Source organism: Chaetura pelagica, unplaced genomic scaffold (genome assembly GCF_000747805.2).
Source record: "Chaetura pelagica isolate M959 unplaced genomic scaffold, ChaPel_1.0 scaffold222, whole genome shotgun sequence".
Taxonomy (NCBI): Eukaryota; Metazoa; Chordata; class Aves; order Apodiformes; family Apodidae; genus Chaetura; species Chaetura pelagica.
This window is the reverse complement of record NW_009952711.1, coordinates 4,560,278-4,586,647: the sequence shown is the minus strand read 5'-3', so window position 1 is coordinate 4,586,647 and position 26,370 is coordinate 4,560,278. Positions and strand designations below refer to the sequence as shown.

The following is a 26,370-nucleotide window of genomic DNA, read 5'->3' as shown; positions in this document are numbered from 1 at the left end:
GTCATCCTCCTGTCTACCAGGACCCCCAGGTCCCTTTCTCCTACACTGCTCTCCACCAGGTCAGCCCCCAACCTATACTGGGACATGGTGTTGTTCTTCCCCAAATGCAAAACTCTACACTTTCCCTTGTTGAATTTCATCAGGTTTCTCCCCACCCAACTCTCCAGCCTATCTAAGTCTCTCTGAATGGCAGCACAGCCTTCTGGTATGTCAGCCACTCCTCCCAGCTTAGTGTCATCAGCAAACTTGCTGAGGGTACATTCTATACCCTCATCCAGGTCGTTGATGAAGATGTTGAACAACACCGGTCCCAGTACTGACCCCTGTGGGACTCCACTAGTCACACACCTACCTATTCAATGTCAGACAAAAGCAAAAGGTTTAAAAAGATGCATCTCTTTTGCCTGAGACCACAGTAATGAAAAGCTGTAGGTGCACTGAACAAGACTGCAGATGTAGGCTTCCCCAACCACTCCAAGCCAAGTTCATTTGTGGTAGCCTGGATGAAAATAAGCTGTAGCAAAGCTCTCCTAGAGCTTTGCTGCACACAAAAGAGCAAACTGCAAAATTATTTCTTTAGGCCTGCCTTGAGTGTTCTCAGATTTGTTGGTACTAATCATTCTTGTGCTATCACAGGTGCTTCTAGATTTTCAATTCAAGAATGGCAATAAGTTTTAGTTGGAAGCTAATGGCACCCATGTTTTGACTTGCTAAACCAACATCTCTGTTTGATTCTGTCTTCCTTCCCCAAAGACTGTTTCAAAGACTGACTAGAAGCTATACAGAATATGAAGGTTTATTTCAAAAGAATACATTTGCAAGAATACACATAAATGCACTCGATGTAACAGTACCTTCTGCAAAAATAGGTTACATAATACCCAGTAATGAAAGAACAATCTTATTTTTCTACAAATTAGAAAGCAGAGATAATAGCCTGGACAACCTTCAAAATGGAGGTTATAGTTGTGTATGTTGTGATTAGTAGCTAACTTTAAAGCATGACACCACAGAGCTAATGTTGAAAAATCAAACTACTAGCACACAGCTGCAAACTATTCTTTTATACAGGATTAACAAATATTTTGGTTCCAATTTGTTTTTTTACACAGCTCTAGTGCCTCAGGGAAAATGCTTATCAAAGATACACAAAAACTATCCAAAAATTACAACGTAACTATTAAAATGCCTCCAAAATTGAGAGGAAAGTAATCGTGTTAAATTAAAAAAATTTAACCAGGACTTCCAGACAAGATTTCCTGTTTTTAATCAGAGAAAGTTTACAAGAGATTTCAATAAGTTATCTTGAAACCAAGCAGCTGTAGATCTTAGAATCTTCGTGGAGGTCCACCTTTAAATGGCTTAAATCCTGAGCCACTTCCCCTCTGCATGGAATTGCCTGTGATCTGTACAACTCTATTAATTGGTGAAGAGTTACTGGAAACAAAGGTTTTAAAAAAAGGTTAAGTATCTAAACTCTTGGTGTACAGGTAAGAAGAACATTGTTACTTCTCGTATCACTCAACTGTTAAAACTCTTAAGTCTCAAAAGAGACTTGAAACCACGCAAGGAAAGAGACTTTGCAAGAAGTCACTGGCTTTGTGCAGCTGAACAATACTGCCACAGGCAATATGACAGCTGTGGAGCCACTTGCTGGCACAGAAAGATGGTTTCTATGTTGTGCAGCAGCAACCTGTCCCCAGAAAGTAACGCTGCTTGCACCCAGACTTATTTTACTTCGTAAGTATAACCACAGCTTTGAGAGCTCAGTAGGGAATTGAGAGGAAGGAGTAGTTTTTGTACCTTGTGTGTGGAGACATCATGCCACCTCCTCCCCGGCCGTCTCCCATTCTCCTTGCATCATGATACCCACTTCCTTGAGAACTAGGTCCATGCCATTCTTTTCTTGGTCCAGTTTCACGACTGTGGCGTTCAACAACGTGTCTGTCCTCATTATAGTGCTAGTAAGAGAGTGACAGTCATTCTCAGAATGAAAGAAGTATGTCCTTATCAACAAAAAACAAGCTTTCAAGACAGTTAAGATTTGGAACAATGACTGGGTATGCAGGGAGCAAAGCTCCATGAACTGCTTGCTCATTTCTATAATCACTGACAAAGATGTTCCATGTATCTACAGAAAGTTAAACACTTTATTTGAAAAATGCTTCAGGATCCCATAGCATGAAGCATGTGGTCAGCAATCTTAGAGACAAGTCTTACAGAAGGTTTTTCTCTCAGTAGCACATTATAGATCACAGTGCCAAACTGCCCTGCAAATATCACGCGGTGTCAGATTAAGACCCTGAAAACAGGATAACAACAACTTTCTAAAAGCCTAATCAGCACCTCATTCAGGTATGGTTCTGACCTATCTGAACTGGGTGTGTTTTCTGCAGTTTCTTGGCTTATTAAAAAAGCCAACAGAAAAGAACCTTTAAAATAACTTGGTAATAGCCAGAATGCTTGCTAGTGATTTATGTGATGCTACATGGTCATTTTTTCCAGCATGATTTTACATTTTCCAGCCCCACTCATGCAGGAAAACACAAGAAGATGACTCACTTGTCCTCCACCTCTTTCTCCCATCACTCCTCGCTCTCCTTCCCTGCTTCCATACCCAGAAGCACTGCTCCTGCTACCAGGGGGTGCACCTCTCACGTGTCCAGACACTTCTCTTCCTGATCGATCCGGCCTCTCGCCTCTGTGGAAATTACTTTGATCAAGATTTTGGTTTCAGTATAATAGAATCAATATTAATCACAGCACATTTAAACTTCAAAGATTTCTTTTTGTTTTTTCAGGCTCCTAGCAGCTTGCAGTTAGCTTCTTAGAAACATTCTTTTTGATCTATGTGGCTCTAAATAATTAGACCTTACATGTTAATTGTTTATATCTGCATTCTTGCACAAAAACCTCCTTACTATAGGTTGCTATACATGATTAAGAAAAGACTGATGAGAATCAGCATCAAGGTTAACAGATGAGGTTTAGCTTATGTGACAACCTACAGACAATTTTTTGCTAATGCTTTTGGAAAGTGATTTTCCCATTCTTCTGGAGGAGCCAGTTATCTCTTTATACATCAGTTCCTGAGGAATTGCTACTATGGATAAATTCTACAAGAATCGGTACCTTCACTAGTTTGCTGTTTAGCCAGGAAATTTACCTGCCATCTCGTTTGTCTGTGCTTATGCTTCCCTCGCCCTTCCAGTTTGTTGGCCTAGGTGGATTTGAACCAGTCTCTCTTGGATGTCGCCCGTGTGGTATTTCAGGTCTATCATGAATTATCACTGTTCTCCTTTCATCTCTGTCTCCTCGCACTTCTCGTCTGTCTGTGTCTCGAAGTTCACTTCTTGGTTGTGGTGGTTCATTTCTTCTGGACTCACTGAAATTCTTTGGGTATCTCTCAAACCCTGGCTCTTCTCTTCGTGCTGTTGGGCGAGTCTTTTTCACTTCACCTTGATTTACAAAACGTTCTCTCCTAAGTTGTTAAAGCAGGAAAAAGTAATTTGTCTCCCATTTTCCCATTTCTCTGCACCTATGAATGCACATAAATATTTCTATTGCATGTTTGTTACTATGTATGTAGTATTAACACAAACATCCTTCCAACCTCACGTTGTATTTATTTCTACAACTGTAATTTTGAACTCAAGTTCTTACAGCCAGTTTAACTTTGTGCATTTATCTGTTCACATTTTGGCCAATATTATTTAAGCAATTGTAGGGCCTCCTTTTTGGCTCATATCAAGCAGAGGGAATGCTAGATCCTCGAGTCAGCTAGAAAATACCATTCTAGTTCATTGCAGCATATAAGTAGAAGTCCAGAAGCTACAGTTATATGGTCCTAATGGTTACTGGACATGCTTAATGGAAATATGGATTGGATCTGGAAGCAGCATTTACTGCACAGTTGCATGGACCCTGACAGATGTAACTCATGCAAGTAATGCTCTTAACTCTCATTAGGTCAGTTGATTTTAGCCTTGCTTCTTAGGGAGATGAGTTAATTAGGACAGATCTAATCCATTAGAACCTACTTACTACTAGATGTGAAAAAAGAATAATGGCAAAAATTAGTTTGAAATGTCACCCAAAGACCACCAGGCAGCTAATTTTATGTTCTCCCAGAAAAGCCGACTAGATTATGATACAAAGAACTGGTCCTGAAGATGCAAGAAATTTCAGGACACGACTGCAATTCTGTTGCATCAGAACTGTACAAAGCCTTTACCATAATTTACAATTTTGAATAGTTATGAGTGAAATCCACAGTGATGCTGGCAAGCAAATATCTGCCCTATTATTTCAACTTACCTATCAAAAGATGATGATGGGACAGAAGAACCTTCTGGATATCGTCCCCGTTCTCTGTGATCAAAATCATTAAACCTGTTCTGCTGGCGACTGTAATCTGAGCCATGGAAACGTGCATCTGTATCAAGAGCCATCTTCTTATTCTCATTCCAGTAAGGGTCATCTCTCCTTTAAGCAAAACAAATGAACTCTCATCACTTACAGGTATCCAAACAAGGCCTAATAAGCATTAAAATGTTTATATTCAATTGTCTGTTTTAAAGATCCTCATTTGACTTTGAATTGCCACTAACAAAGGTAAACTCTTTAAACAGTAGTGAACATCATCATTTAAGGCAGGGGAGAGAGGAGGGAAGAAACAGCAGCACCCATGTGTTTAAAGTGCAAATTAAAGAGACAAAATATGACCTAATCAATAGTATGCCATGTTGGGTAGTTTAAAAAAATTAAACTAAAGCCCAACAAAAACATCACTGTAGCAAAATTCTGCCTTGAAAATAAAACTTGGTAGGATTAAAAAAAAAAAAAAAAGCAAGCCTTCAAGGACAAAATGAAACACCCACAAATCAGAACAACTTTCTCAGGAAAGAACAGTGTAGGCATGTCACAGCCTTGCTCACTAGACACATTGAAGTACATCCCTGTGATAAGAATGTGAGATACTAAATTATGTAATCAGTAGTCTTGAAAAATGAAGCTGTCTTTATTCCCCTGGTGAAGATTACTGTTCTGCTATTGCATCTACCATGATGACTTGCCTCCCATTGTACCACTGATATGTCAACGTTATAGCTAAGGTCTCAGTCCTATTCTTATAATCAAATACCAAGTTGGTTCAATTAATGTGGCTCAAACAGCACATGATAAAAGCCATCAGCTTCAGTAAAAATTAAAAGCCACCACACAGACTTCCTGACCCATTGGTTTACCAGAAATGTGAATTCTTAACAAATTAGAAGCTAGAAATTTCAACTATTAAGGCAGAAGAAAAGCTTTTATCAGCTAATGCACTGAACTGCATTACACTCTTTTCATAGAATAATTAATTCAAAGGATGCTTCTCTCATTTCAAAACTCTCACCTACATATAAACTATGTTTCACACTTGGCAGAAACTGATGTCAAAACCAAATACCAGAAACCCAGTTCTTGCGTGAATACTTGCTTCAGGTAAAAATGCATTTTCAAGTCCAACACAAGTTTGTTAGCTGTTTCTTTTTACTAAGCACTGAAAAACAATGCTTTTAGAATTAGATTACCTGTGATCTACATCACGTGGACGTTTCAAAGAATTCCTCTTTTCCTGTTCATAACGCAGTTGCTGCTGCTGCCGCCGAAGCTCCTCTCTTTCACGAGCAATACGCTCCGCTTCTTTTCGACGTTCCTGCCAGGAAAGGGAGGGGTGAATAAACACAACAAAATAGCTCTTCATTAGAGATACCTATTGAACAGCTGGCAAGTTTACAGAATTAATAGTTGACAGTTTTCTGTTCAAGGCTACCTGATGAAATTCACCCAATAGAGTCTAATATTCAAGAGCATAAGGAATACTTCTCTAGAAGTAGACAACAGGTCTGGAGAAGCTATTGCCTGCTACAGAAGTAACTGCAGGTAATTGCATGTATTGCTACTGTATTTGTTGCCCGGAAATACATGAAGTTTGCAGTGACATTGTCTAGGAAAAGCTAGTTAAATTACGGGCAGGACATACATAGCCACTGCATAAACCAGTAGCAAGAATTTGCCATTGAATTACTCACCAGTCAAGCAAACAAACCAAAGATTACAGCCGTTGTACTGGGTTATAATCCAAAACTGTATTTGCACTACAGTCCAAACAATCTAAGGTGCACACCTGTTCAATACGAACACGCTCTCTTTCCAAACGCTCCCTTTCCATCCTTTCCCTCTCCAGCTTTTGCCTTTCGATCTCTAAGCGCTCCCTTTCCCTCTGCAGACACTCCTCCCGCTCGTGCATTATCCGTATGCGCTCCCGGCGCTCCCGCTCCGCAATTTCTCTTCGCCTAACCAAAGGGAAAAGAAGAGGTCACAAACTCCTCTGAAAAATCATCACCTTAGGCATAGACATTAAAAAACTTTGAGAGTGAGCTCTTGACAGAAGTGCTGGTATCAGAGGCCTAGGCCTGTTAGCCTCAGGCAGCCAAAATGGTTACAGCATGTTCTACAGAACCATGTGCGCAGGCAGCAGGTACTAGGAAAAACTGTATCAGGTATCATCATTCTTATTACACTTTATATGCACTCTTAACTCTGTGTTGCCATCTTGCAGCCGATAAAAACAGCTTGGTAAATAATATTATTTGGATCTTAAAAATATTTGCTGTTCTAGCTCTTGCCCTCTTCAAGCTAACAAAAAATTTACTTACTGTTTTCTGTCTAAAAATTAGACAGAACAACATGTTGACTTGTACAGGTTATGTACACTTGTCAAGAGCTTCATTTTGCTTCTTTCTTCCCCCTTCCTATTGTACAGCTTACAAAAAGGCATTTCCTCCTTTAAGTTTTATGCTTGCCTTTTTTTTTTTTAGGAAATTCCAGCTCACAGCACAAGTCATTTGACTTGCCTTTGCAAAGTTTTGGACACATAAGAAGAGCAGAATGGAGGAGTGTAGCCATTAAGTCCTTTTATTTAAAGGGACAGATTGTATTACACTTAATTTGTTATTTAGGTAAGCACTAGTTCTGTTTAATTGGTCACATCTCCTAGTCAACTTCTTATCTTTTCAACAAGAAACCTGGTATACAGTAACACTTGAGATACACACACCCCCCCTACAAACACTAAGCTGTAAGAGTACATGTAGGGCTATTAAAAGATTAAACAAAAGTTCTGGAGTCCATTAATTCATATCAAGACATTCTTAGGTCTGTTAAAGTCTCAGACTTTAACATCTGAGTGAAACGCTTGACAGAATGCATTCTAGTTGGATTTCTTAATATAATATCTGATCAATTTAATGCATAAAATAAGCCTTTAGCAAAAAGTTGAATTATTACCTTCGGAGTTCAACAGCTCGTCGTATTCTTTCCAACCGAACCATGTGTTCTCGCAATCTCTGTTCCTTCATCTTTTCAAAAGGCAAGATATCCTTTCTACCCCTGTATTCCCTGAATTTCACTTTTTCTTGAATAATACGTTCTTTGTTCCTCAATATCTGTGGCTATAGACAGAGATTACAATGGTTATTTCAGAAGTCTCATTCATTTAGGGAGATTTATGGATGCTATATTCAAGTATAACTAACTACTTGGCTATCCCCAAAGCATACAAAGCTTCTAGCTAAGCTTAACAGTTTGTGATAGTTTATTGACTTTTCAGTGAAAATATCAACAGTACAGTAGTATCAAATCAAATAAGGATTGCATCAAGTGTATAGATACTTACTTTATCAAATCTTCCCCTTCTAACTGTTCTAGTGTGGCCTTGGTCTCCTTTTGTTTGGTCTAAAACTACAACTTGACCTGGGCTTTTACCACCTAGTGAAGGGGTGAGAAAAAAAAGAAGAAAAAAGGTTTAACACATACACACATCCCTATTTGCCTATTACAGATTTTCCTTGGTGAAATTTCTAAATCTCTAAATTCAGCTGTTACTGGTAAGCAAAGCATACTAGTACACGTCTGTAATTAAGTAGTAATATAAAATATGGAAGCTTTAACATCAGCTCTAAAGTAATACATGTTACTGGAGTCTAAAAAAGAGCAGGGGTTTCATTGTCTGGTTTCTGGTAAGAGCAAGAACATGCCCCAAAAACAAGTCAGACACACAGATTCAACAGGAGGAAACATTGCTATATTGCATACTTATTCTTTTCTTTTCTTCAGTTTTTTTAGTGGATTCTTGATTAGGGCCACTTGCTCCATTATCACTCTTCTCATCTTTACCTTCTGTTTTCTTGGCTTCTTTACTTTCTTTTTTTTCAGATTTCTCAGATTTCTTCTCTTCTTTTTTGGTTGATGGAGTTCTTGTTAGGAAAAGAAACACAAACAGAATGAGAAAAATTCAACTTAAAGGCTTTTCACAACTTCAGAAGACACATGAAATTTCTTACTTGCTGGCTTTATCACTTGATGCAGACTTCTTATCTCCTGTGCTTCTGCTCGAACCAGATTTCTCATCACTTTCCTTCTTCAATTCCTTCTTAGAGGGATCGCCTTTCACCTATGTTTTTTTTTCCCCAAAAGCAAATAGGTTAATAAAGATTCTTGCATAAGATGGTCTATTTTGGGAAAAGTTTTCATCTTATTAAACCTACTTTCTCAACAGAAATTTGTTGTCCATGCAGCTCTGTTCGATGAAGGTGTGCAATACATCTAGCCACTTCTGTACTAGAAGACATTGTTACTATGCCATAACATTTTGCCCCTGGGCTTCGTGCATTTGTGACCACCTTGGCACCAAGCACCTACATAAACAGGTAAAATGTAGGTTTTGAGAGAGACATTTCTAGTAACGAAGTGATGGTATTCCAATAATACTTTTATCCTAGTATATAAAACCCAAAAATCCCCCAAACCACCCCAACAACAAAAAAACCAACCTCCCTAGAAAGACTGTCACTCACATAATTCCCCAGGAAGCTGCAGCTTTGAGAATTTATCCCAGCTTTCACATCAAGGCATATTAATGCTTGTGTCCTGTTTTTAGCAGTCACCACCTCTTGCACATTTATCCAAAAGCTGCTTTTCACAGTTACTAAAATGCACACAGAGAAACACCACTGATCTGCCTTTAGTGGTGCATGTCTGACAGATGAATCCCCACAAAAAGTCAGCAGCTGCAAATTAATGGCAGGAAGGAAAAACCTTTTTCACTCTGAGAGTGACAGAGCACTGGAACAGGCTGCCCAGAGAGGTTGTGGAGTCTCCTTCTCTGGAGACATTCAAAACCCACCTGGATGTATTCCTGTGTGACCTACTCCAGGTCCTCCTGCTCTGGCAGGAGGGTTGGCAACAAAAAAACCAACCTCCCTAGAAAGACTGTCACTCACATAATTCCCCAGGAAGCTGCAGCTTTGAGAATTTATCCCAGCTTTCACATCAAGGCATATTAATGCTTGTGTCCTGTTTTTAGCAGTCACCACCTCTTGCACATTTATCCAAAAGCTGCTTTTCACAGTTACTAAAATGCACACAGAGAAACACCACTGATCTGCCTTTAGTGGTGCATGTCTGACAGATGAATCCCCACAAAAAGTCAGCAGCTGCAAATTAATGGCAGGAAGGAAAAACCTTTTTCACTCTGAGAGTGACAGAGCACTGGAACAGGCTGCCCAGAGAGGTTGTGGAGTCTCCTTCTCTGGAGACATTCAAAACCCACCTGGATGTATTCCTGTGTGACCTACTCCAGGTCCTCCTGCTCTGGCAGGAGGGTTGGACTAAATGATCTTTTGAGGTCCCTTCCAACCGCTATGATTCTGTGAGTCTGTTATAGGCAGTGTTAAGCAGTAACTGAATAAGGGAGCCAGTTCTTCAACAGCCACCATGCTGATTAAGCAATTTTGGCAGCCAGCTCTCTGACACCTGCTCCTGAGAAAGCATTAAGCTTTGTGTTCCTGCTCCTTGCTAGAATTTCTATAGCTACTGGAGCCAGTCTTCTTGGTGTAGTCCTACTCTCATGCAACAATTTAATCTTTCTAGCAATCAATAGTACAGTCATTTAGAAATGAAGTATTTTCCAATTAATTTAGAACTGGGAAGCTAAATAAATACAGTTACCAAGCATCTTTGCAGCAAAAACAGTTCAAGAATTAAAAGTTTTAAGAAAATATACTTTTCTCATTAGAAAAATAACAACAAAAAATCAGTACACACACTTGATACACTCAGTGATTAAGTTCTAACTAGTTTCCAAGATGCAACAATGTCACAACTTAAGAGGCCTATACCAACACTAGGAATTCAGATAGTTAACAGCAACTCCTTTGAGAAAGTGAGAACAACTGCAACTAAATCTGTTTTCAGAAGACTGCTTAGCTTGAATGGATTCTGCATTGTTCTATGGAATTCATATGTTAAATTAAACCATAAACCAAGGAAACAGACTTAGTTTAAGCAGCCTGTAGAAAATTAATTAAGTCATTGACAGAGCCCCTAAAAGCACTGACATTAACTGATCCATATTTTACCTGTTTTTACTATTCTTAAGCCTTCAGAACATATTTTAAAAACAGCCTCCCAAAGCAGAAGGTTCTAGTAAGACCAGTTATATTAAAATTTTACCAGTTAGCACATTATCTTACACTCATGGTTAAACACAGTTGCTGCAAAAGAACACAGCCATCATTATTTAATTAAAAAAAAAAATTTAAAGCTAGTGCTGACCAGTCATATTTGTGACATTTCTTTTGCATCTTACTTCAACAGGAAGAAAGTTTTCTTATAAAAGTAACATATGTTTCTTCCTGTAAGCATGCACTCTTTAGATGCTCAAGGTATTGGGGTTTTTTAGGTTACATTGGTTAGACATTTTCTGACTTTTATTTAAATCAAGTATTACTCAATTTCTCTAACTGAAGAGGAGGAGGAAGAGACAGACACAACACACATGACATCACACCCCATGAAATACCTTTCCATATTTGCCAAAGAGATTTTTCAAGTCAGCAGCTTTTGTGTTGGAAGACAGTCCGCTAACCCACAGGTTTCTAGTTGAACTTCCACTGCTACCACTAACACTGCTTGCACTTCCTGAAACAAGTTTTACAAAACAGCCAAAAAATTAAGGAGACAAAGGTACCATGAACATCGAACTAAACTGTTGCTGAAAAGAGAAACTTAGCCTGTTACCTTTAAGTAACTGTTAATCCGGTTACCTTTCTTGAAAAGTCTTCTATATAAAAAAAATATATGCCATAAGATTTCATTAATTTACCCATGTATTGAGACCAACAAGCTTGGCTAAGTCATACTCAAATGACAGAGCTAGAGAAATCATACATGTTAAAGGCATGCTTTACCCTCATTTGGGTAGGTACATTTAGCTTCAACTTCTGGTTCTTATCAATAACTTCCATCCAAGAACATTATTTTTTTTAGCACCCAACATTTGTTCTCCAGCATTATGTCTCTACACTACTGAGATTACCAAAGAAATGGCGGAAGTTAAATAGAGAGGACTTAGTTAATCCTAGCCTCCAGAACAATGTGGTCAATTTCCACAGCTTCTTGAAACATTTGCCTTCTGTCCAGAGCAATTTTTAAAAATACTGCTGGGTGTAGAACTGGATGCAACCCACTAAAATTATTTCCTGCATATTAAGGAGAACACTGAAGAAAAGATGAAAAACATTACGTGCCTTAAAGGCCAACCACCCCCCTCCCCAGATATTAACCATTTTTGCAACAACACAGAAGTAAGAACTCAAGAGATTAACATGATGTTATTCCCAACATCTTTAAATCTTATTTAGTCTGGCTTGTTGTCTGCTGCTAAATATATGAACCACTTTCCAAGCACGTTAAAATGAAGGCATACAAGCAAGACCAGAACTAGATTTCCAGCTAAACAGTTGGAAAAATCTGGTGGTATGCACAGTTTTAAAAGCTAATTTAACCACCTTGAGGTCTTCAGTGCATCAAGATGAACTAAGAGCAAAAGGCAACAAATCTCAGTTACTGTCAAACTAGGATTATCTTGATAATCCCAGGTATCTTGATAAACAGTGATACGCTTAGAATATCATTAAAGTGCCACTGTACTGGCTTTGGCTATATATTTTAAGATAGGCTGATGACAGTTACTATTATGAAATGATAGCAGATGAAAGCATGATTTGCTGTATCTTCATTTAATTTCACTGTAACTGTCACAAACAGACAAGCATCTACAGAAGACTGAGTTATGTCTGTCATGAAAGTTTCTCCTCAGAAATTCATTTAACAGGTGAAGTTGTTCTTCCATTAGTGATATGCAAGAGAATTTATGACCAAGCTTTTTGGCAAGGAGATAGTAGGCAAAATAAGGAGACAAGTGAATTGATAGAAATGCATTCGTTCAACTATGAAGCACAATAATGTGCTCTTGATTTCCACTCTGTGAATTTGTAATTCTAATACAGGGTTTATGGTAAGAGACAAAAGTCCAAGGTAGACAAATAGGTCCAACTTTAACACACTAAACAGCCACAAGTGCCATTTTGCTAGCTGGCACCTCAGCTGTTATACTTGTCTGAGAGGTCATTTTATTTGAAATAAGCTAGAATTAAAACAAAAACTTGTACTGGTGTTATGTTTAAGTACTTGCTTTTGCATTTGTTCTGTGTGTAACATCAATCCAAACTGTTGTAGACAAGGTTTGGCATATCTGAAAACTACGCTTTCTCATCAAAACAAAGACTTGGGAAACCTTATGTGGACTTTGCTCTCAACAGTGTTTTGAAATAGGAGAATGTATTTTAATTTAGTCCTTAGAATAAATATTTTTTATATTAAGAGGAATATGGCATAAGTTAAAAAAAAAAAAAAAGGCACAAGTATAGCTAATGACTGCTGTACCTCTAGCATCTTTTACTACAGAGGGAAGAGTTCCATTATGTAAGCTATTGTAGTACATGGCATGCAACTTCTCAAACAGGAATGCATTCAGTTCAAAACAATACCACCCTAATTTGTAACAGTTACCTTTATCATCCTTTGATGTTGTCTTGCTTTCTTTAGATTCCTTAGTAGAGCTAGAGAAGCAAATTAAAAACCAGAAGAAAATTGAAAATACAGAATGTGGGAAGCAGTTTATACTACTAATACTAACAGACAAGTTAACATTTCAAAAAATAAAAAAAGGGCTAGACTGTATATTTGAACAAATGATTCCCTTATGGATTCTTGCACTGATTTTCCCCAAGATGCCTGAAGATCTAGATTTTCTGGCAACTCTATTCAGTGGATATATGGCAATCTTCTCCAGATTTCAGGACGGGGACTTGACTTCATTTTGTGTTCTTAGAACTGAAAGCTGTTCATTACCATCATCACAAGGACATTTAAAAAAAATCATCAATTTGAAAAAAATAAATAAATGCTGACAATTCGACAATGCAATCAGTAGGACATAGTGTCTATACGAAGATCTTGAATTTTAAAAAGTAACTTATGGCGGTCAAAAAAAAAAAATCTATAGGCAGGAGCATAGGATACTAATTATAAGATTCTTGCTGCTACCCCCTTAATGTAGAGTGATCTTATTGAATGCTGGTACTCAGTATCGTAAAGAACTGACATAGAAAAACAAACCTCTTTGCTTGACCAGAGGCCCCAGTAGACGAGGGACCTTTCTTCAAAGTATCCTTTTCTTTGTCTCCAGATTCTGCTTTCTTTGAACTTTCTCTGGCTTCCTTCTTGACGGGATCACCCTTCACGCAGTCTTCCTTCTTACCATCTTTATGGTTCTCAGTCATCTCATAGTCCTTGCTTTCCTTCTCCAGGCTCTGTGAAATGGTATCCTGCCCATTCTTTGGCTTACTTGCTTCAGAATCTGTAATTTTCACATTTTTACCTGTTTCTAGGAGGTCATCACCATCAAAATCCAGAGTGATGGCATCTTCAGCCTGGATTGTAACCGATATGTTATCATCCTCAGCTTCTTTCACAGACGTGTTAGCTTCCATCTCTTCGTGAGCCGTGTGATCAGCCTCAGCTAGGCTTTCTTCTGAAGGAAGAGGTTTAGATACTTCTTGTGTACCATCACCAGAACCTGCTTTATCTAAGAGGATTTAACAGGAATAAATATGGCAAAAGAAGAAGTTTAAACAATTTCATATGCATAAGCTAGAATAGGACCTAGAAAATACAAAGCCAGTTATTAGCACTGATGGAAGGTTAGAAAAAAACACAAAGGTGTATTAACACAAATATAAATCCTTTACCCAGGATCACTTATTCTTCATGGCAAAACACATTTTCTAGAGACAAATACCAAAACATTAGGAGGGGGAATATGGTTGCATCCTGGAGATACCCGTTCTTCATAAGAAGTATCCATTTTCCAGTTTAGCATTTAGCGTTCCAGAAGAAAATAGTTGCTTTGGACGCTCACAGTTTGATTTAATCTGTCTTTGAATCTTCCTGGTTCTAGGAATTCTTCCCATATCCGACAGAATTACAGTCTTGGAGAATTTCAGTCACTCTTCCATGCTGGGGCTCTCCTGTGATTTTCCTTCCAAAGCAGTTGTTCGGCAGTCAAATTAGCTGTAAAAGGCTGCTGCAGCAGAGGGAGGAGGGAGCTTTAATCCAGAGTTCGTAGACAAGTGGTTCTCAGTCTTCATCCACTGGGCAGTTTTCCATCTCAGTCCCACAGAGGCATCTCCAACCGTGTTCTTGGATTTGTGCAGATGAGACACTTCAGCCATACGGTCCCTCGTAAACATGGAGTCTGTAGTTTTATCCTGTAACTTCAGTAATGTGTTTATTCCATCTTGTGTAAAGTGATGGTGTTCCATGTCCCTTCTAGTCCACAATATGTAGAATCCTTAAGACTTCTATCCAGGAAGTCTGTTTGCCCAAATGCATTACACTCCTTCTATAGTTTCACTAATGAGCACAGCTTAAAAAAAAAGGTAGCTACTCCACAGGTTTCCAAACACTTGTTTTACCATCCTATATACAAGTGTAATTTCTAACAGTAAGCCAAGCATATGATGGTCCCTACACTTGTTGGGTTTAAGGGTGCAATTCCACTCAATTAAACATCAGTTACTGCAGTGCAAGTTGGAAGCTTTTGTGTCAAGACTTACCGTGTAATTAATTTGAGTCCTTAAATACTATGCTTTTCATTTAAGAATCATAGTATTATATCTGTATTGTACATCCACCACAGTAACTGATAAAGTACTGTAATCAACTCTTAAGAGTAAAGTAACTCTTAGGAGTCAAATAAACCTACTGACTGCAATGATTCCAGGTGTTGAGCTTAACAAGGAGACAACTGATTCTTAGTACTGGAGACAAGCCTAATATTAGTTCAGAGATTTAATATTACAAGAGAAAGCCACCTGCTCTACCAGACTAAAGACCTCTGAACTCTATTAAACTTTAAACATACCTTTCTCATTTTCTTCATCTTCACCATCCTGCAAGAAAAGGAGTCAACACTAAATGTCTCCTACTTTAAAACTTTATGTAGAAAAGTTTGTATTTCCCATAGAATTTATATCAGATGAAGGCAAATTAATGAACTGAAAACCTTTGTCAAAGAAAAGATTATCTAGAAACAAAGAGTGTCAAATCCACCTCCCTTGTCAAATCACCAAAAATGTGTATGAAACTTCACTGGTATAAATCTGCAATACTTGCAGTTTCCAACTGGGTGGAACACACAGCTACTTTGTATCCCCCCTTACTTAACAGGACATTTCTAAACTGTCCCATGTCCTGCTAAAAGCCTTGAAAATGGCTATCACACTGCTGATTATTGCTGTCAATAAAATGCAAGCAAGCCATCATTAGCCTTAAAAGCTTAGGGCAGAAGTCAGAAACTAGGTAGACTTCCTCCAATAGGTATTTAAAAACAGAACAGTGATTTTAATAGGCATTTACTTAGTTATCATTAACCTCACTGAGCAAGACATGTACAAGATGTCCCTTTTCAGCTATCAATTCCATGTAACTCAGAATGAATTTCTGAACTTAAAGTTGTTACAGATATTAGTATTAAAAAAATAAAACAACCAATCCCAAACGACCTACACCTCCCCCAAGACGTTCTCCAAAGGCAAATTTCTATGTTAGAAAAGGAGTTCTAAACTCCTGCATAGGCTGTATATACTATGTTAGCGTTTGGCATAGCCCTCTGAAGCGTTTTTAAGAGAGCTTGCTAAGTTTATGCACTGAATACTCCCAAACTGTAGACAGGATTTTGCATTTAAATAGGATGTCTTATTTGGAAATGATAATTATGTGTATTTTAAAACAATATTAAATCCTCCCATACTGTTTACCTTTGCTGTATTGCATCATCTGACTCTCTAAGATGCATGCTGGAACAAAAAGCCATTCTAAAAGTGATCTTTTCCAACTGATTAGACATGACAACCAGCTTAACAGAACTGATTTAGAACTTACATGGACAGTTGGAAAAGTGTAATCTTCTATGTCTTGACCTTCATTTTCCTATGAGAATGTAAGAGGGACTTGCTCAGCAAACTATTTTTAAGACACGTAAACATTCAGAGAGTCAAGAGATTCAATTAACTCAGAAAATGTTTTAGTTAAGGGCACAGACGCTCAATAACTGATGAGCAGTTCTCATGACCTGCATCTTTCAGTTCAGTGTTCAGATTACCTGTGTCACTACCAGGGAAAAGGACCACTTAGGAACTCTGTATGGACTGTGGTAGAATTTTATCAGTCAATGCCACAATTGTTTCAGGACTATTAAAACATGGGTCAAGGAGAACAGAAAGAAAAAAGTACCAAATCATCCTTCCAGATAAGCAAGCAAGACAAACTGAAAAACTAGTTCTGACTGCCTAGTAATCCAGACACACTAAGAGAAATCCACATTTTTTCCAATAAAAATGCATGTCAAATAAAACAAAGTACCTGACTTTCAGAATCCTTTTCTGCACCTTCTGTTGTCTCTGCTGGCTCCAGGTCATGGTATTTTTTCTTTTTTGCAGGTGTTAGTTCTTTGGAATTCAAGTTCTCATCTTCTGCAGATTCTTTAAAGTCTTTTAATTCATCATTTCCATCTTGATCACTTGCATCTTGAGTCTCCAACTCACATTCCTTTTGGTGTGAACAACAAATATCTGGCATAACTAAGGGTATTAGCTGTGTTCTGAAAAATTTCACTGCTAGTTTCTGCAAAATACTGTATCACATCCAAAATAAAAATTCATAGCATGTTTAAAAACCCACCCCACACTTTCACACCCTTAGGCATCACAGCTGTGAACACAGTAAAAACAATGCTCAAACTTGCCACATAAATTAGCACAAAGAAAATAGAAGTTTGTTGTTTTTTCGGTGTTTTTGTTGTTGTTTTTTTTAAATCAGGCCAACATTGAACTTAAATACAAACTGAGAAAAAAAAAAATACATACTTTTATTACCTTGACAAAGGAATCATCTTCAACTGAAGCATCACCAGTTAATTCATCAACTTCCTGCTTTTTACCTGAAATGACAGGATATGCTAATGACCAGAGCTGCTATGCAGAGCAGACATCCCCTCACTACTGATTATGTGTTGGGCCTTAGTTTATTATTCTCCATATACTCTAGCTTATCTGAACTGTTCACTGTAATATAACCCTTCCAAAATTCAGTATTCTTAAGGTGAGGAGAAAAAACATCAGCTGAGTAGCACAATCAATGATGCTGCATAAACAAGTAGTTAAAACCAAATCAGTGATTTTAATACCAATCCTTCTACTTTGAGTGATAATGGAATTCAGGAGAACATTAAAGTGTACATTTCAAGAATTCCTGGAGTTAAGTAGACTTTATGACTTAAGACTTTGAAAAGGCCCTACTTTTTGGAATAATTAGCATCACTGAGCAATTTAGGTTAGAGGGAACCTCTAAAGATCATCTAGTCCACCCAACCTCCTGCTCAAAAGTAGAGCTAAGTAGAGCTAAGTATGATCAGATTGCTCAGGGATTCATCTAGCTATGTTTTTTTAGTATCCATAAGTAGAGGAACTGCCCAGCCTCTCCAAGCCACCTATTTCAGTGCTCTTCATCACTAGAGGGAACAATCAGCAGAAGAACTGAGTCAGATGAAACACCTGGGTTTTCTACACATTCTTCACTGTACTAAGGGCATGTTCCACTGAAGAATTCTTTTCTTCTAGCACATGCACACTTTATACAGGCTCCGTGGAGATGATGACTAGACACAGCTCCCTTTGGAACCCATTGCATTTCATTATTCTTCCACAAAAACAAGACCAATGGACACTAGATAAAAATATCTCCACACAAACATATCCTTTGTAGAGCATTCTGTCTTGATTCCTTCTGTCAAAGACTGGCCTATGTGATGGTTTTCAGTAGCCAAAGGTACGAAGCACTTCTGTTAGGAAGCAGCTTTACTATCTCCTACTGAAACCCAGTGTCAATTCAGGATGCAAATGAGATGTCAGCCATGATCAGCACTTAACATTATTTTTTGACATCTCATTTTCCCTCATCCTTTTCTCTTCTAATGATTGGCTAAAGCTATTCTATAGGTATTCAAAAAGAATATAAAAGAAAAACATAAGCCGAAATCTGATATGGCACAGACATTTCTGCTACCTGGAAGTGGCAATTTTTATTAGCAACTAGTCTTTCCGTAGTGTTTCATAGACATGTGCTATATGCACTTCAAAGCTGAAAATTGCTCAACTATAGGGCAAGAAGAAAGGTTTTACTTACATTCCAATTGGTTTTACTCATTTCACTGAAAGGCAGCCCTCTGACAGTACTCCAATATTCAACACAGTGTTGTTTTGTTTATATAAATTAAAACAAACTAAACATTCCTGGTTTATATTTATAACGCAATAGATTTATGAGATTTTGGTGTGAAAAGTCAGCAGCATGGGTATGGGTAGGGAAGCTGGCTTTCCTCAGAAAGAGGAGAGAACTTACACTGGACAGGGCAGGTTTTTCTATATGCTTCACAGATGATACCTGAAAGCAAACCTGACCCACCTGACCTAGTGTTACTGTTATAGCATCCTGTGATTGCATCTACAGCCATACATATTTTCAATGTAAGTAAAAAGCAGTGAGACAGCAAGGATTTCTACACACACTTAACAGTTTTCCATTACAGCCCTCTCACACTTCAGTTCTTCAGTTTGCTAAACCATACAGTCCAAGTTTTTCCAGCATCCCATATCCAGCTAAGCATATACAGAAGCAGGCAAACATGCACAGCAGATGCTAGGCGTATTTAGCAACTCCCTAGCATGTACTATCATGAAAGGTATTTAAATTCACTCATTTTGCCTGGGGAATTCTGGCAGGTACACTAGAACCCAGACTTCATACAGAATAGAAAAGTAAATTTACAAAGCTACTTCAAATTAGTCCCATCACTCTGCAAGGCAGCTAGAGAATTATATTTCACTGACGTCCTCATCAAGAGGAAGATATACCTATCAGTACAAAGCTGTCCATATCTTTTGTTTGCTGCTAGATTAAGTCAGACAGGAATACATATTTTCATTAGCTTTTTTTTTTTTTTTTTTAAGTCCGTCTGTCTTTGCATTAAGTCCCATGTACTCTGAATACCAGACTACTCTGAATACCAGACGTATTCTAAGGCACAGGCAACCTGAACAATGACCTTCACTTTTCAGCCTCAAGCCAGAAAGTGGCAGGAAGTTTGCTTTCCCTCTTACTTCTGTGTTTCGGGTTACTTTGATCTGGTTAGAGCCACATTGCTCAAAAGTGGCACTTCAAGGTTCCAATTGACAGTTTTCAGATCTTGGTAGAGTAACTTGCCAAAAAGCCAGTGTCCACAAAAATGCAGAACTTTTTCATACTGATACGCTTCTATAATGGGCTACTGAAAGGCATACAGCTCATAATTTCACATAAACAAAGTCAGATTGCAACAAATGTCTGTCAGAAACTGTTTCTGTGCATTTATTCAAGAGTGATACCACTTTGAGGAAAAGAACTAGGATTAAAAGATATGTTAACAATTACAGTCAGAACAGCTGGACCTTCTGCAGACAGCAGGCAAAGTAGGTCTCGAGTCATACAAATTGTAAACATGGAGTAAAATTTATGCACAGGTTTATCCAGGCAGTGGCTATTGAAAATGTCAGTGATGTAAGCAGCACTAATCACAAAACTAGGTGCCTAAAACCACAAGTACTATGGAATGATACCACTCCATTATAAGCCATGCTCAATCCCTTTTCTGGCAATGGCAATTGATACACACCATAAAATTTCAAGTCTGTTTACATAGAAAAGGAATATTCTCCTTAGGAGTAGAAGATTTAGAACAGCCTTCAAGCACTGGTTTAACATTATGCAGGTAGAGCTTTCATCTCACTTACAAGCCTTACAGTAGTATACGTTTATTCTACCTATTCATGGTCCCCTACATGAGAAATTCAGGCTACTTGAGTGTATACAGAATTATAGAAGAGTGTACTTCAGGCAAGTCTTAATCAAACTAGACATCTGTATCTCATGCAGAAGTCAAGTGACACACTTATCATAAAATTATGGAATAATTAGTGCTTTCATTTCTTCTGGTGTTCCTACTGAAAACCCCAACAAGTTTTGTCACAGCCGATGCTTAAGATTCATGAAAAACATGAACATGGGATAGGAGGCAAAAAAGAGGAGGGGGAAATAAAATCTTTAGAATGGAATAAACTATTTATAGCATTACTTAGTTAAGAAGTCTACTACAATTTTAATAGTATCATTTGCCACAATATTAACGAAAATAAATTAACCTGTTACATTTCTGTATTCTTAAAGGGTATCATAGATACCAAGAATATTTAAGTCTCCTAAACTGTCCACAGGATACTGGTCTTAGTCATTTATGGTTTTTATAAAGGATCTACTTTGCAAAGCTGGACACTCTCTGGAAAACCACTGACTTGTTTGTAAGATTTGCTACAATTTGCAATCACAGGATTAAACATTTGTCACACTTTCTAGTCCAGCTAGTTGGACAAATTAGTCACCCCCACCTTAGGAATTACTCAGGGAGTATCTGGCAAGACTACTCCTTCCTCTCTGAGGGCACCTGCAGTTTGCTGTACACCATTTATATCTCATTTCAATAAGGCATAATATATCATAACTTAAACAATTAATACCACTTGCAAATACTGGAACCAACTATGCAAAGTGTTTCCAAGGTTTATCTGCATGTTATTTTTCAAGTGTTGACTACAACTTACAGTATCTTAAATTTCTATCGTCATCTACCTGGGTATCTTAGCTTAAAAATTCCCTCCATCCAGAGAGAGATTCTGTTCTCTACACTATCAACTCATTAACATGCAAGAAGAAAGTCTACTTTAAAAGGAATGTCCTCTTAACAAGTAATTTACACACATTTTTTTCTCAAAAGAGGAGAATGTATTAATTTTCTTAAAATGTATTCCGTCTTGTGTAAAACACTTGAGAAAGAGTAGAGTGTCAACAGTTGGTTTAATCTTGACAGAAGCACGTAAGAATTTGCAGGGATACACAGTGATTGAACACCACTAGTTATCCTAGATGTAATAGATTTACAAACCTATTTTGTAAGTCAATTAAGACAATGTAACATTAAGAGCCTTAATTAGCTGTGCAACAGCAATGTGTGCAAATGCACATGTCCCTGAAGAATATTTGGAGAAGTCACTTTTTAATCTTTGCTATTTTATGCAGCAACTGCAAAGCAGATCAACAGAACCAGCCACCAAGAAACAACAATGCACCTGCTTGCCTTAAAAAAAATAAAAAAGCAGGTCAGTAAAGGTCAGCAAGAAGACTCATTTAAAAAGTGTATTCTGAAAAATATTAGAAAAAATAGGAAAATTAGATTTTTCAAGATTAAAATCAAGGCATTTCTTCTAGCACCCCACAAATAACACCATGTGTGCAACACAGCCATTAAACACCTATTTTCAGTGGAGCTGGGAATCCCTATCTTTCTCCAGCAATGATTCACTGGCCAGAACTCTGATCTACCTCTGGGCAAGCTTGCTGCACAGCATTTAAGAAATCAAATCACAGAACTACAGTAACAGATGTTAAAAACTCAGGAAAAGAAATAATGAACACTTTGTTAAAATAGTTACTTTAATATTCCTGAAGGACAGATGACATAATGACAGATTATTTCCCCCACTCCACCCCTTTTGAAGGTCAACAGTGTACAACTTAAATTTTTTAAGTAACTAAACAAAGAAGCCAAAATTATTTGGGCAATAGTATACGCCAGCTACTGCCAGTTGTCAGCATTTGATCTAAGAAACAGTATTCTCAAACTGGAAATTCAATCAGAAACTAGAGGGGTATTTAAAACAAAAAGTAATAGGTCTTTAACTGGCCTTAGAAACTCGAAGGGCAGCAAATAAACATCTTTGCTCACGTTAATACTCTGAGGTTAAAATGTATTAGCCTAATACCCGTTCTTCATCCACATGAATTCCAAAACAAGGCAGAAAAGTAAATTTCAGTCACCACATTATTATGTATCAATATGCTACAATATTTTTGACTGCAGATACTTCCAAAGAACGTCCGCATCGGAAACGTTTGAGAAATATTTCACACAAGCAGTAAAGGAACTTCCTCCAGATAGTAAGAATAAGCAGCAGAATGTTGGGCTTGAGATGAACAGCTTTTTACAAACACTGACACCTTTGTACAAAAATAAAGATTTTGTCCATATCTACTGAATTCCAGGATGGAGAAGCACAGCTGGGGCAATTAAAGGAGATTTGGTATTTGAACCATCTTTAAGCTTTCAAACTTTAATTGCCAAAACCAACTGATCTCAGCGGTATAGCTGATTGACTGCTCTGCAGTTCCTCACTGCCCCATATATTTAAATAAATTAGCTTCTAGGAAAAAGCATTAAATTTTTACTAACTTTGCACACAGTATTGATCAAGGTTTCTTGACAGATTTCAGAACCCATCTGAAATAATTCTTAAAGTCCTGATGCAAAATCCTCCAGTTATACATTTTCCTGGTGAAAAGCCACAAGGCTCCCTCTGTGTATCTCATTTTTGGGCAAGTCAGCAAATGCACTATTTTAAATATTACTCCTTTTTTTGTAGAATAACTTATGCTGCAGAACTTGGTATGGGACATTGGCAGGCTGCTGTTTGTTGTAAGAAAGATAGTCTACATTCAAATCAGTTTAGTCAAAGCGTTATTTCCCTACTCATAGTGTTTTACAGATCTTTCTTCCCTATCTCATAGCAAGCTGGCTTTGCATCATTGCTGTCAAAAATTTTGAACAGTCCAGTAAAAAACTGCAGTATATTCTCAGTTGATAATTAATGTACTAGGCTATGACAAAATCCTGATCTATGAAAGTCCCACCCTTAACCTCATGCCTACTCTTTTCCATTTTTGTCAAAATACACACACAAAAAGCAATGAGAGGGAACACACAATTTCCTCTCTCATTCAGCCTGCAACAATATTCCAGATCAAGTTTTTCTGACAAGGCAATGCTAGGGAATTAGACATCTCACTTTTTTCCACAGACCTTAAGAGCTGCAGTAAAACTGTCTACAAAAGACATTCAGGTCTAAAACTGACAACCACCTAACACAGTTTGCCTTTTTTCTGAAGGGAAACCTCCTTCCTCCCTCCCATTCACCTCTTTCTGGCTGCTATGAGGAGGTTTCCCCATTATTCCTATTCTTTGGACCTTTAACCGTAACTCCAACAAATATCTAATATTGCTACCTTCTTGTAGAGCAATAATAGCAAGGAGAAAAATACTGTAGGACAAGTACTACCATTAATTTTACTGCTGGTCAGCAGCAAAATAATTAGAAACTCAGTTTTAGTCTAAAACTGTTGGGTGGAGCAAAAGGCCTAGAGCAAAATGAATGAAGGAGGCAACAAGTAGTGAACAGCATTTACAAGCACAAGCAGGATCAAGATTGTTAATTTTAAATGAAAACTCAGTTCTCCTGCATTCAGTTGATGGGCACGCATCGCCCACATGCCTCTGAAAGTTTCCTAGTGATACATTAGGAAATGAATTTTTGAAGTGCTAGATTTCCAAGTTTTGAAGGATGTTTTCTGCGAAGGAGATAACATCAGAATCAGCAGCTAACACATACAAGGAACAGTTATAAAGAAAGAAAATACTCTTTCTTACAGTTAGAAGTAAACCAGTAAGATCAGAAAATGTTTTCCCTACATGAATTTGTGTGGTTTTTTGCTTCATATTTGAAGATTAATACAGCATGAGCCTCTCATAGTTTTGGCACAAAATTTGCTCCTAAGACTTGTAATTAAAAAAAAATGTGATGAGGAAAAACTCTTAAGCTTGCAAAGTGAGCAGATAAGAACTTCATGAAGGTCAAGTTTTACTCTAACTCTTACCAAGAATGTACATGTCATATGAACACCTTACAATGCAATTCCACAGAAGAGCTGGCAGGGAACAGCTACTGAAGCTCTGCCTCAGGCAGCACTGGCAGAGAAACTACCTCTGCAGAAGCAAAACAGTGTATCTAAACAAGAAGCAAGAACACTATATTCATCATGATACTAGTTTGGAGAACTGGAGGATGAAAAGCAGCAGATAAGAGAAGTGTTCATCACAGTAGAACAAATAGCCATTTAGATCTCTACATGAAAAATCGGAGAAGTGTTTCCTTATTTAACTTCCATGTAGTTTTCTTGAGCTTTCTTAGTTTTCTTCCATCAGGTTTTCTCCAGAGTAGGGAACAAAGTAACATCACAGAATAAAATGAAACTACATTGTGAAACAGTTTATTTCCTTTCACTTTTCTAATGTCAAAACTACAGCTAAGTTATTCAAACTTTCTAAGTAAATAGATTTTATTATTAAATTCCCCAATCACAGCACCAGAAAAAAGCATGAATAATCACTTCTACCACAAAACTCAGCCTAAGTGACAGTGGAACAATACTGATCACTTCCAAAACAGGCATTTATAACACACATATATGAACATTCTTAGCATGTATGTTCTATGAAGAATGCTATGCATAAAACATACCTTTCCCAGTATAACTTAAATATGGATGCTCACAAAAGAAAAAACCCAAACAGACGTTCCCCAGAACTCAAACTCACACAGTATTTAAATACTTACAAAAAAGGATACAGAGCCAACACAATCGCTGCCAAACAGATGTGTTTAGAATCTAATTAATTATTTTTCACAACAGAAAAACCAGAATCTCTTAAGTGGGCATTTCACAATGAGCCTTCAGAGCCCACTGAAGAAATTTATTATTTATAAATCCTGTCTTCAGTAAAAAGGATGATAAACCCACACAACGGAGTCCTCTTCAGGCAGTGACCCCATATTACATATTATGGGACACTCATCACCAGCTTAGGTCCAGCACCTTCCCACGGCAAAACAACCTCTCAGTTCTCCCTCCACCGTTGCACAGACATCCCCAGCACCAGAGCTGCACAGTGGTTCCTGTGCTCACTCTGCACCTGTAACACCCCATGTTCAGGACCTCCATGCATCCTATTCCAAAAACCTCACAGATCACCTACACAGCCTCAGCACACACAGCCCACGTCTCCAGGATATGCAGGCAATACAGACACTACCTCATAACACATCTCTTAACCCACCCATTCTCCATATACATCCAGCAGCCCTATACACTATCTATCCACAGTGACTGAGCACAGAGTAAGGCAAAAGATATCTTACGTGACAGAAGCCATAAAGAGTAAAGTCACAACTGTTTCCAAACTACATACCAGAGTTGCAGATTCTTTAAGGCAATATATGCAACAAAAACTGCTAAATAATGTAATGTATATTGATAAATCTTCACCTTTGCCTTTAGTTGGTTTCTTGGTGGGTGTGTCGGCCGAAACAGTTATTTCAATGTTGTCTGGGTCGCCTCCCTCCTCTTCAATAGCCTAAATGAGACAAAAACCAGAAACTTTTTAATGGATTTTGGTGAGAAGCTAGACAATTTGACTTCAGCAGAGCTCTGTGAGCTAAACTACTTTTTTCCCCTCTCCAAAGTCTTTTATAAAATACTTTGGATTAAAGCTTTCACGTAAAGTTGGAGGAGCGGGAAGGAACGATAACGATAACAGCGAGAGTTTAAGCTTTTAAAATGACATTTTCAAAGGACAGCTGATCAGCGCTCAGCACATTTATCTGTGGAAACCTAACACTGGAAGGCCACTAGGACACCCGCGATAACAGAAGGGCGGCAGAAGAGCAGGACGGAGGGCAGCACAGACACCGCGCAGCACCAGGCGTCCCCGGGGCTCGTTCCCTCGGCCGCCCTACGAGCTGCAGCGCCCGGGGCGGCGGCCGGGCCGCAAGGCCGCGGGGCGAGCTCCACCAGCCTGGCCGGGCTCCACCGGCCGGGACA

The 26,370-nt window shown here is 38.1% G+C and overlaps 1 protein-coding gene across 1 annotated transcript in view; it reads right to left on the bottom strand.

Moving 5' to 3' along the window:
- Positions 1 to 782: 782 nt before the first annotated feature.
- Positions 783 to 26,370, bottom strand: part of SLTM (SAFB-like, transcription modulator) — a 28,807-nt gene continuing 3,219 nt past the window's right edge. Inside the window, exons 4-24 of the mRNA XM_009994531.1 lie at positions 26,112 to 26,177; positions 25,816 to 25,903; positions 17,379 to 17,452; positions 16,876 to 17,061; positions 16,396 to 16,443; positions 15,377 to 15,404; positions 13,570 to 14,038; positions 12,961 to 13,010; positions 10,910 to 11,028; positions 8,595 to 8,744; positions 8,391 to 8,500; positions 8,143 to 8,303; positions 7,724 to 7,815; positions 7,336 to 7,499; positions 6,173 to 6,341; positions 5,577 to 5,701; positions 4,318 to 4,485; positions 3,167 to 3,481; positions 2,563 to 2,713; positions 1,804 to 1,961; positions 783 to 1,437 (exon numbers count right to left, since the gene is read on the bottom strand). Of these exons, the coding sequence (XP_009992833.1) occupies positions 1,329 to 1,437; positions 1,804 to 1,961; positions 2,563 to 2,713; positions 3,167 to 3,481; positions 4,318 to 4,485; positions 5,577 to 5,701; positions 6,173 to 6,341; positions 7,336 to 7,499; positions 7,724 to 7,815; positions 8,143 to 8,303; positions 8,391 to 8,500; positions 8,595 to 8,744; positions 10,910 to 11,028; positions 12,961 to 13,010; positions 13,570 to 14,038; positions 15,377 to 15,404; positions 16,396 to 16,443; positions 16,876 to 17,061; positions 17,379 to 17,452; positions 25,816 to 25,903; positions 26,112 to 26,177 (3,000 nt within the window). The 3' untranslated portion in view covers positions 783 to 1,328. The remainder of the gene's footprint in view (positions 1,438 to 1,803; positions 1,962 to 2,562; positions 2,714 to 3,166; positions 3,482 to 4,317; positions 4,486 to 5,576; positions 5,702 to 6,172; positions 6,342 to 7,335; positions 7,500 to 7,723; positions 7,816 to 8,142; positions 8,304 to 8,390; positions 8,501 to 8,594; positions 8,745 to 10,909; positions 11,029 to 12,960; positions 13,011 to 13,569; positions 14,039 to 15,376; positions 15,405 to 16,395; positions 16,444 to 16,875; positions 17,062 to 17,378; positions 17,453 to 25,815; positions 25,904 to 26,111; positions 26,178 to 26,370) is intronic.